General features: G+C 44.5%; 1 protein-coding gene across 1 annotated transcript in view; it reads right to left on the bottom strand.

Moving 5' to 3' along the window:
- The window catches only part of Cfap61 (cilia and flagella associated protein 61), a 289,348-nt gene that overhangs the window by 7,062 nt on the left and 269,990 nt on the right, over nucleotides 1-12,296 (bottom strand). Inside the window, exon 26 of the mRNA XM_027421600.2 lies at nucleotides 1,649-1,739. Coding sequence (XP_027277401.1) covers nucleotides 1,649-1,739 — 91 coding nt within the window. The remainder of the gene's footprint in view (nucleotides 1-1,648; nucleotides 1,740-12,296) is intronic.

A 12,296-nucleotide genomic window follows, 5' to 3' on the forward strand; every position in this document is an offset into this window, starting at 1 on the left:
CAGTATTTCCTAACTGACAAGGTTCAGGCTCCACAAGGTTTCAGCGGGAGATTTAAGATTTAAGTAGTCTAGAGAAGATGTGATGCTTGCAGAGGGCTGTGTAGGTTCTATGCAAATACTGCTCCCATTCTGCACAAGGGACTCAGGCATCTGAACGAATGCTTCAGTATCCTCAGGGTACTTAACTTAGGTTCAGGGAGGGTCTATACACACACTCCAGTTAGAATGACCTAAGTACTGTCTGACCTTCACATTTTCTCACACTGCTTCTCTCTCAAGGCCATATGGAATTGACTGGAAGCAACTGTGCTCTTGTGAGCTTTGACTCTTTAATGTAAATTTTTCCTACTGACATTGGCCTGCTGTGCACACTTTTGTGGACCCTAAATAAAGCATGCTGTTTTGATTTAAACTCTAAAACTATGCTTCCAATTGGAATCTAGTTCAGATTAGAAAATTGCCTACACTTTGTAGCAGGCTCCCGAGGACTCGTATTGGAAATTGAGGAGTGAAGATGAGGCAGTGATTGGACCCTGTATGCCGCCCCCCCCCAGCTGGAAAATTAGAGTTTCAAGTCTGAAGCTTGAGAACCCAGACTACTGTGTAACTGCTCTGTGGAGGGTGATTTACTCTCAGCATCTCCATTGGTGTGATGTCTGGGAGGTCCCTCCATCCACCTTGCAGGGTTTTGTTATATTGAGATGGTGTAAGATGGGGCTAGACTATGGTAAGGGCTACATAAATTATTTCAGCTGGGCTGTCCAGTATGGTGGCTGTACCACAGAACATGCAAGATGAAGGTCCCGTGACAAGAGGGGACATAGGAAGTTTCCATTAAAACATCAGAATGAGACAGAAACTAATAAAGGCCCAGGCGTGTTGTCTCTAGGAATCAAGGTGGAGCCGGGATGGATATTCCGTCTTCCCGAGCAAAGATTAATGTGAAGTTTCACAAATACCTCCTTAACTCCACAGAGGTATGTGCCGAGCATCTGGAACATGAAGCCTAACTTCCAGATAATTCTCTATCATATTGAGGTAGATGTTTTGGTTATAAAATGAGTGTATTCTGGCACTGTGGTGACTTTATTTTTCTTTTATTTTTTAGGGGGTAGGTCTTTTGAGACAGTCTTGTGTAACTTAGGCAAAACTGGAACTTGCTATGTAGCAGAGAGTCAGCATGAACTCCCAAGCTTCCTGCTTCATTGCCTGTGTTGGGATTAGAGACACAGGCCACTAGACTGGTATTTTTATTTTTACCTTTTAAACACATGTACGCATGCATGCACACACCCACATACACCCTCAGCAATACCAGACAGAAAAGTAAAGGAATGCAATTTTCATTCTAGGCATCAGGTAAAAAACAACTTATAGCTCAACGTTAGCTGATCATGAAGATAAAGCTACTCATTAAAAAAAAATAATGTAAGGGCAATTTACTGTCCAGAGAAGGATTTAAGGGAAGTCACTACCCCTGAGCATCACTGTCTACATTTATAGACTCCAGAGTTTATTTAAGGAAGTAAAGGGTTGCTAAAAAACCACTGTGAGATGGAAATGTAGGAGAAAGTCTAAATGATCAACGGCTGTCAACTGCTTACAATTTGCAAGGAATAACACCCACATATCCATTAATCACTCTTACCTGCTTGGAGTTTAAGATTTGGCGCAACTCTTTCCTGAGATCAATAAAACGATCGTGGAAGAGGGCCATGCACCACGGCTCCGTGAAGTAGCTGGTGAGGGAAGAAGAGATTCAGTTAGCTGGCAACCCTCTCATTACCACTAATAAAGTATTTACCTGCTTTTTTGCCTTGATAAATTACAGTTCTGGCCCCATTGCAATCGTTTGCTCATAAAGAGCCTCGCAGAGCAGCCTGGCCAATCAATGTTTTAAATGGATGTCCCTGATGGAAGGCCAGGTTCCGTAATTACATTTAAAGTGCTTTAATTCAGAGCTGGGGCAGGACCCAGTGAAGAATCCTGATTTTATCAGAATTTAAAAGCCTGAAGACTTGTAAAGAACGGCGTCTCCATTATCTGCCCTCATTTGAGAAAAACAGATTGCGGGATTGACTGAACTGCTGCATGAACAGATTAAATTTGGGTAGAAAATAACACAAATGTTGTTCGTCATGAAGGTTTCTGGATTAATAATGAGCAGAAAACAGGCCACCTCAGTGTCGAAGCCTGGCCTCTGCACAGCTCAGCTGGTGCTTACCTGAACCGCATGCAGGGAAGCTGTGCTTTTGTGTTCAGGCTGCTAATGGTCACCGAAGGCTGCACAGATGCCCATTTTATATGGAGAACAACACGAACCTGGGTCGTTTACAGTGATCCCCGAAAATGTGACACATTTGTGGAAAATCTGATACATTCTTTCGAGAACCAAGCACTTTGACTGAATTTTAACTTTTTGCTATGTTGTAAAGTGAAGCATCCTGGGACAGGAAACCAAACTTCCTCACGGTCTAAGCCTGACTCGGTGGGTGTCACTCCTCTCTGAAACTGGGTTTTCTGACTTTGCCATTGTTCGTGGGTGTTGTGGGTATGCACACAGGATGAAAAACTGGTTTCCAGCCAGAGGAGCAACAGAGGCAGAAGTCCCCAATACTCCCAGGAACATAGCAAGAGTCTGTGCTTGGGTCGCATGGCATCCCATTGTGACCTGATTCCCCGTGTAGTTGCCACCTGTAGTTCATCTAACCTTAGCTCCACCAAGACTATCTACCCTTTGGCCCTCATGTCCCCACCTTGCTTCCAGGGGCAAGAAAAGCTGTAGGGACCCAAAAGACAGATGTCCCTGCCAACATGGAGTTTCTATTCTTGAGATGGCTAAGGAATGGACGGTACATTAAACAGAGAAGATTATTGAGAAAAAACTAACGAGGTGGGGACAGGGTGGAAACACTTGGGGTAGAGGGGAATCAGAGGCTCAATTCTGAAGCCATGGTTTGGTGAGCCCGAACCCAAGGGAAGGGAGAAGGAGTCACATGGGAACCTGAGGGGAAAGAAAGCATGCTGGAGTGGGAAGAGAAAGAGCAAACTCCTGGAGGCAGAAAGGGGCCTGGATCACCTAGGAAGGTTGTAACATGAAAAATAAAAGACACAGAGGCTGATATTGGGCTTCAAGCTTCAAGCTGAAGATCAGAAAAGCAAAGCAGCCGGGCACTAGCTCTTACCCCTACCTCAGCTCAGACCAAAGGGGCGATCTTCAGACTTTTCCAGACTTCACTGCTCCTCAGATTCACTCAGACTGGTATGCTCTCAACGTGGCTAGAGATTAACTCTCAGACTGAATGCCTCTACCTTTTATACCTCTCAGATCCTGGGATTAAAGGTGTGAGTTCTGATTCACTATTGGGTAACCCAGGGTGGTCTTGGACTCGGAGATCCATCTGCTTTCCTCCTGAGTCCTGGGATTAAAGGGGTGTGCCACTACCGCCTGATCTCTATAGCTTGAAGCTGGCTTTGCTTTCTAAGTCAATCCTCAGGCAATCTTTAATAAATTATAAATAATACATCACCACAATTCCCCTTTTTTTTGTCTAATACAAAAGAAGGTTACAACTAACACAAGAAAAACTATACACAATAAGTATATACAATATATACAGGCAACAAGTTCATCAACAATGTCTAGTCCATTTGCATTTGACAGAAGGTGGGATGGGGAGCCACAAAAATGGGGTGATGGTCTGTAGGGGATCAATGGACAGTCACCCCTAATGGAGGTATCCGGTCACATCCACCATAGGATGAGTCCATGGACGCAGAGCTTGGCAACTGCACACAGCAGGCATCAAGCGAGTGGTCACCGACTGAGTACACATTGTATTCTACCCAATTTTGACTGCCTGTCTTCAAATTGTCTTCCATAAACCTACATACATAAACCTTCCATGCAATTCTGCTAAAGGGGACTAAGCACAGCAAAACGCCCCAAGATAAGTAGCATCAAGGAAGGGAGGAGAAATTGGATATGTTGGTGCAGACCAGCAACCCCAGCTCTCAGGAGCCTGAATCAGGAGACCAGGAAGGTGTTCAGGGTCAACTTGGGCCGCAGAATGAGTTCACGGCCAGCCTGAGCTACAAAGTGAAAACCTGTCTCAAAGAGCTAGGAGTCAACAGCTATTTAGTCTTCACATTTAGAGCATCAACAGTCACCCACTGCCAACACAAGCCTTTCTGATCAAAGCTGACAGCACTATTCATCTATGAGCATAAGCGAAGATTTAGAAGGCAGTTTGACACGATGTCCATCCATCAAAACAATACTAGAAGGCTCCCACCCCTAGGGCTTATGACTTCCCCATCCACGAACATTTCCTTGAGATTAATATAATTACATTACTTCCCCCCATATCCCTCTAAAACAGCAGTTCTCAACCTGTGAGTTGAGGGTCGCCTAAGACCAATGGAAAACAGAGATGCTTACATTACGCTTCATAACAGTAGCAAAATTATAGTTATGAAGCAGAAACCAAATAACTTTACAGTTGGGGGTCACCACAACATGAGGAGTGTATTAAAGGGTCACAGCATTAAGAAGGTTTAGAGTCTAAAATCCCTTCCGTATGCCCTTCCATGCTGTCTTCAAATTCATGGACCCTTTTCTCATTAATTGTTGTGACATGCATGTATGCATATGTATTCCTAAATACAACCTGTTCAGCCTGTATAATGTTACTTATATGTATGTTTTCAGGGCTGTCCTTCTGCTACTGGATAACCAGTTGGTCCTGGATAACCGGGGATGACTTTTTCTCGCTCTCAGCATTCCTCAGTTGCTGTAGTTCTTTGTGTAGGGTAGAGGCTCATGGGATTCCCCCCTCTGTCCATGGAACGTTTAACCAGATTTATCTGCATTCAGGGAACACTGAGGGAGATGGAGTGGAAAGAATGTAAGAGGTGGAGGACAGGAAGAGGGACGTGAAACACTTTCTTTTGGACGTGACATAGCTGCTGTGCTGCGGCTACCCGCACAAGAACATTCCATCATGATAGGGGAGGGGTTCATGAGGCCACACCCCCTTTCTGAGGAATTAACAGTTAATGATTGCTGGAGAGAGAAGAGTTATTTCGTTCAGTGGTATGGTAACGTGGTCAGGCTACAGTAAATAACCCCCTACCCAAGCTCATGTAAACAACCTTAATTATACTCAGTGGTCCCCAACTCTCTCTTTTTCTCTCATACACACACACACACACACACACACACACACACACACACACACACACAGACACACGTGCGCCGCGCACAGACACTCACTCACTCCACCCCCACATCTCAAAACAGTGATAGACATGAAAGTAGGAGGCAGCCTCTTAGGAAGAAGGGGTTCATCAAGAGTGGGAGGGGGTTGAAGAGAGTGATGGAGTAAATGAGAAAAATACATTATATACATGCATGGAACTGTCAAAGACAAAAATAGGAGAGTCAACTTTTAAAAGACATGCTGAAAAAAATTAAAAGTGAAAAGTGAACTGCTATACTGAGGTGTGTGTGAGGGGGAGCAGCAAGGCTGAGGGTGTAGATGGCGCTAGAATACTTGGCTAGCATTCACAGGCCCTGGTTTGACCCCAGCACCTAGGGTGGGGATGAGAGAGGAGGGGGAGATAATGAGAGAGGGGAGGGGGGAAGGACAGAGAGAGAGGGGGGAGAGAGAGGAAGAAGAAGAGGGAGAGAGGCAGACAGACACACCCAGGGCAGTGGAATATACCTTGTTTGCTTATACAGATGACACAGATGACCTCTGTAATTACTCAAGGACATTAATTCCAAGGAATGACACGCCATTGATGGGAAATTTGGTTGGTGTTCTGGACCTACATTCCTAGGCCCATCTCCAGCCAGCTTCTTCAGGGGGAAGATGGGTTAGAGGGCTGAGGCTTGGCCAATCTCCCCAGCTGGGAATGTCTTGTAACAAGAGCTCAGTCAAGACACCAGGGCACAACTCTGCCAGGACGGTCCCCACCTCTTGGATATACATGCTTCAGGGAACTGACATTGCAAATCTCAAAACACTGCCAATTCCTAAGTTAGAAACCAGGGATCCTTTTTTAGTTTGTCGCTGCATTTCCTTGCATGTTTCCATGGTGCCACTGTAAGCCTCGAGGCTCTTGGTTTTGTAAATCTATAACGTCATCCTTTCTCTCACCTCTCCATTCCAGCGCTCTACATCTGTCCTGTTAGTCCAAGTACTTTGGAGGCCATCTTCCTGGCCTAGTACCTGTCCAACTGTCCTATGGATCCCCACAGCCTGCTATAACAAGAGAGTACTGGGGGAAATCCTACTTCCCTTAGGAAGATCTAGATGCCCTGTGTCCATCACTGACATGCCCATGTCCCCACAGGCTCCATCTACCAAATCTAATACAGGTTATAGGAGAAACAGGAGGCCTTAACTCTCTGAAAACACTTCTAGGTCTGCACGGTGCCTGGGATGGTTCAGGAGGAAAAAATCTTTATTTTGATAGGTTCGGGACTCTCTGTGGCTTCCTCCCAGTGCCCAGCAGAAAGGGACCTTGCTTTCTGATGACGCACTTTCCATCACAGCACTTTGAATAGTTTTCACAGACGAAGGAGAACTGCAGTTTTCCTTGTCCCATTATTGCCCAGGTGGCAGCATGTCTGGGGAGCCTTGTTCAGAAGGTAACAATAGCTGTGGCATACCATTCTACCAATATCTCAGAAGGCAACAGTAGCAGGCATTTTGTTTTTCATTTATAAAAGAGAGAAGCATATGAAGTTAGTTTTGGATTTTATTCCCCTCTTGAGTTCTGTTAAAGTGAGATAACAATGACCTTGAGACCAAATGACCAAGATATCCTCCGAAGGCTTCTTCTCAGCTGTGTTGCTGCTTTGCAGATGGTCCTCAAGAGCAACGGATAAAAGGGCTCCTTAGAGAATACCCTCTTGCCTGGAGCTCCTAGGGCAACACTGAGGACAATGAACAAGGTCTTTGGCTTCTGTTGTGTTTGTCTGTGACACCAAATTGCCCTCGACCAACCAAATGGATTAGCTGACTGAGAGACATCCCGAAACAAGGGTGACACACAGATCTTGGTCCCCCTCCCAACCGCAAGTCCTGATCATAGAACTGAATGCAATTTAGGAAGAAAACCACCAGCAGAGAGGTAGCCAGTAGTCTCCAAGGTTCCTGGGCTATTTACAAATATACATGGATTATTGACCATACCTCCACAGTCAGAGTAAGAACCTGCTATCCGGAGAGGTGTTTCAGAGAGCTGGGAACAGGGATAGTTTCCTCTAAGAAGTTGAATGTAGCAATCTATCAAGCACAGGGTCTTGTGTGCAAGACTGATCCTCAATTCTTGGATCCTGTGCCTTTGGGTAGTGATTTTCTAAATCACTGGCTGGATGCCTTTGGAGCAGCCCTTTCCTTTACACTTTGCTCCAAACTGTGGTCCAAGGGTGCTTACCACACACAGTTTCCAAGCAGCTTAGCCTGTCCACACATGCTTTGTCGGACTCTGAGATCCTGTTTGCTTGTGGTAAATTAGGTTTTGTTTGTTTGTTCCTTTTTTTAAAACAGGGTGTTAGTTAGGGTTTCTATTGCTGTGAAGAGACACCATGACCACAGCAACTTTTATAAAGGAAAAAAATTAAATGGGGTGGCTTACAGTTCAGAGGTTCAGTCCATTATGGTTATGGCGCGAAGCAAGGCAGCATGCAGGCAGACATGGTGCTAGAGGAGGTGCTGAGAGTTCTTATATCTTGACTCACAGGCAACAGGAAATGGTCTGTCTCACTGGGTGTGGCTTGAGCATAAATGAGACCTCAAAGCCCCCCTCCACAGTGACACTATTCCTCCAACAAGCCACACCCACTCCAACAAGGCCACACCTCCTACTAGTGCCATTCCCCTTGGGGCCATTTTCTTTTTTACACCACCACACAAGGTTTCTCTATTTACTTTGTAGATCAGGCTGGCTTCAAACTCAGAGATCTGCCTGCTTCTGCCTCAATTCATTAAAAAATCTTTCCTTTATTCTTGAGAAGCTCACACATGTACACAATGGAATATGGTTATATCCATTCTCCATTTTCCTCTGCCTATCTCTATATCTCTCTTAACACCTCCATCTCAACTTCATGTACTTTTATAACCCACCAAGTCCACTTAGTCCTGCCCATATGTGCACAGTTATGGGGCTATCCCCTGAAGTATGGGAAACCTATTAACGGCCATATCCTCAAAAAAAGAATGATTCACCCCTACCAGCTTGTAATTGCCAATAGCTCCATGATAGAGTGGGGTCTGGGAACAGTCTCCGCATCTGTGACAGAATTTTGGTTGCCTTGATCTTGTGCAAGTAACCATAGCCACTGTGACTTCATGACTGTAATAGTCATGCCATGTCCAAAAACAGCATTTCCTAGCACCCTTCCCATCCTCAGGCTTGTATGTCCTTTCCAGGATTGGGGGAGGGGCTGACGTTGTTCTCTTTAGCACTTTGGCCATCTATGCATCTCTGCATTGACTTCTTCCCACTGCATAAAGAAGTTTCTCTGACCAGAGAGCAGTCCAGGGCTATTGGTATAAACATAGCTATTTAGCAGGTGATTTGACAGGGTGATTATGTAGCAAAATAACAAAATAAAAATAGCCGAGGGCCTATGGGCTTTTGACCAGGATTACAGGGCCAGGCTCAAATCCTATCAGAAAGCTGTTAGCTTTGGCCCCATAACGGTTTTGCCCCTCTTGCATCAGTGGGGATATATTGCCTCATGGGGGTCACAGAACCTTCAGCATTATAAAAGCAAGTAGGGAAGAAGTTTCCTGGTTGGTTTGAGATTGATTTCCCTGTGTCCCGTAGCTAGAGTGTGTGGTGTCCTCAGCAATAGGCTCTTGCCATACACTTATGGTGATTAACCATATGGGCATTAGCAATAACCTGTATTGCTTTGGAGACTTCTGGTGCCTCCCTGACCAATAACTGAGAGGAAGCTCACTCCTTCACTCCTTGCACTGTGGCTTTCATTTAATAACCCATGTCTTCTGGGAGTGACACTATCCACCCATGCAAGGTACTTTGATTCAAACTCTTTTTTTTTTTTTTTTTTTTTCTGAGACAGTGTTTCCCTGTGTAGCTTGGAACCTGTCCTGGAACTAGCTCTTGTAGACCAGGCTGGGCTCGAACTCACTGATAACCTGCCTGCCTCTGCCTCCCAAGTGCTGGGATTAAAGGCATTGTTTCAGGGTTTCTATTACTGCAATGAAACACCACCATGGAAAAGCAAGTTGGGGAGGAAAGGGTTTATTTGACCTACACTTCTGTATCATAGTCTATCACTGAAGAAAGTCAGTACAGAAACTCAAACAGGGCAAGAGTGGAGCTGACGCAGAAGGCCATGGAGGAGTGCTGCTTACTGGCTTGCTCATCATGGCTTTCTCAGCCTGCTTCTTATAGAACCCAGGACCAGCATCCCAGGGGTGGACTCGCCCACAATGGGCTGGGCCCTGCCCCATCAATCACTAATTAAGAAAATGCCCTGCAGGCTTATCAGTCCAATCTTATGGAGGCATTTTCTTAATTTAAGTCCCCTCTCCTCTGATGAATCTAGCTTGTGTCAAGTTGGCATAAAACTATCTGGCACAGGCATATACCACCAAGCCAGCATATGCCCCCGATTATTAAGTTTTTAAATTTAATATGCATACTTCATGTGCTAATAAAATATCCTTCTCTTTTTTGCCAAGCCTTCATACATGTGCATATTTCGTGTTGAGCACATTCCTCCTTCCGTCCCTTTTCTTGCTCTCCCTGCTAGCTCCATTTGGTCCTTTTGTCCAACAGGTCCCAACCTGTGGATCCCAACCCCTTGGTGGGGGGTTGAATGACCCTTTCACAGGAGTCAAATATTAGATATCCTACATATCAAATGTTTGCATTCCGACTCTTATCAGCAGCAAAATTACAGTTATGAAGTAGCAATGAAAATAATTTTATGTTTGGGGATAACCACAAAGTGGGGAACTGTATGAAAGGGTTTTGGCATTAGGAAGGTTGAGAACCACTGCCCTAGACAATTTGAGTTGTAGTTTCACTAACATGCATGTAACTAATAATATATGTGATCATAGATATGATTTACATATGTGACCTTGATATTATACCCATCTATATAAGACCTGGAAATTACTAGGAGTAAAACACATATCTGTCTCCCTGTGATTGGCTTAATTTACTTACTGTTACCACCTCTCAGCATCCCCGTGTCACAGCACACTGGACTTTACAATATGTCTTTATTTAAAAGCAACTTTTGTTTCTTTTAAATAACAGAGCAGAAAGTAGAGTTCTTGTATCCGCCTCCTCCTCCTGTTATGTTATTCACACCTGGTACTGCTGTTGCTATGGGGCATTTTTACCACCAATGGCCCGATGATGCTGCAGGGTTACCAACTGCAGTATGGTGTTTTCTCAGTGTTGTAAATCTTTTAAGTTTTGGCAGATTTGTACTGATAGTCATACAGATAGTCCATGCTATGCTATCATAGTAGCATACAGATAACTTTATGGCCCTACAAATCCTCCATGCTCTTCCCATTCGTTCCTCTACTCCTCTTTTGAATTAGTGGCAAACTCATTTTTCAGAAAACTGGACTTTAGTAAAGAAAATGAGGGATTGGTAACAATTTTAATAAATATTTCCAGTATTTTAGAAATAAATAGTATTTTTCCTAACAACAAAATCTATGCTTATCAAACTTGCTAAAAATTCCTGCCACATCATGCATACACACACACACACACACACACACACACACACCACAACACACAAACAAGACAAATGCAAACTCACACCATATAACATTACATATAAACACACACTCACACACCATATGCACACTCACATCACACCACCCACAAACACACACCCCATAACACACAAACAACATACATGCAACCTTACAATACATACACATTACATATAAACACACATACCATACCACACACATAATACCACAACACACAAACAACACATACACTTTCATACCACACACATTACATATACACATACATACACACCACAACACACAAATAACACACACACCTCACCCCACACACATTACATATAAACAGAGACACACTTAACACCACACCCCACACATACATTACATATAAATGTACACACATCATGTACACATTCCATATAAACACACACATTCACACCACACACCACACACACACACACACATGCATACACACACCCAGCACAATAAACACCCCCCAAATGCTCTACATACACCACATATCACAACACCACTACCCACCTTCACACTCAGGGGCTGGTGAATTCTGGGTCCCTGCAGCAGCCAGAACAGGGATGCCTCAGATTGAAGCTCCTGGAAAACACTGCTGTCCCAAGGTCGGGGCCAGACTTATCTGTCCCCTTACCCATGGCAAGCTTTAGTTTCAGCCATCCATTTGCAGGATGAGTGAGAGGGGGACAGGGTGGCTGGGATGCTGAGCCCTTCATTAGACAAGTGTTGACTTTAACCAAACTCCTTCTGCAGTGGTGATCAGTCGAATGAGGATTGTTTCCTTCAGATATAAGGACATCAGAGAGGGGTTTTACTGCAAGGTACCAGTCATGGTGCCCCTCCCCCAAGGACTTCCAGGCTTCAGTTAACTACTTTCCTTCTCTGGAAAGGGAGATCTTGATGGAGACCCTGCCGAGCTCATTGTAAGGTGAAAAAACACAACAAGAAATATGTTGACCCATCTCACACATGCAGCATGGAGGCCTACTGCCAGGTGCACAGCTGTTTCTAGTCACCATGGAAAGTCAAGCCCTACTCACTAATGTGGGGAAGGCTGAAATGCGGTATAAGTACAGTCGTTCTCACTGCACTTTGTGGGAAAGGTTGAAATGCAGTATAGTGCAGTTTGTACTCACTGCACTTTGTCTTAAAGCAAAAAGAACCCTGAGCTGAGTCACTGTGAGTCGGGGCTGAGGGTCGGTTTCTGTTCTTGTCATGACCATGCACCATAGCCCAGTAGGCGTTGGTGAAGAGTTTGGGAGACATTTACTCTCCCCTGAATAGTCAGTTAAAAAGAAGACGCACTAATTTGTTTCCCAATTCATACTCAAAAGCCGGTGGTGAAGCAGACAAGGTTGCTCACATTTGTAATCCCACCATTTGGGTGGCAGAGGCAGGGGGATTGCCATGAGTTTGAAAGCAGCCTAGGCAACATAATGAGACATTGTCTCAACACAAAAAGCCAGAAAAACAAAACAAAACAAAACACATGAAAAA

This window comes from Cricetulus griseus, chromosome 6 (genome assembly GCF_003668045.3).
Source record: "Cricetulus griseus strain 17A/GY chromosome 6, alternate assembly CriGri-PICRH-1.0, whole genome shotgun sequence".
Lineage (NCBI taxonomy): Eukaryota > Metazoa > Chordata > Mammalia > Rodentia > Cricetidae > Cricetulus > Cricetulus griseus.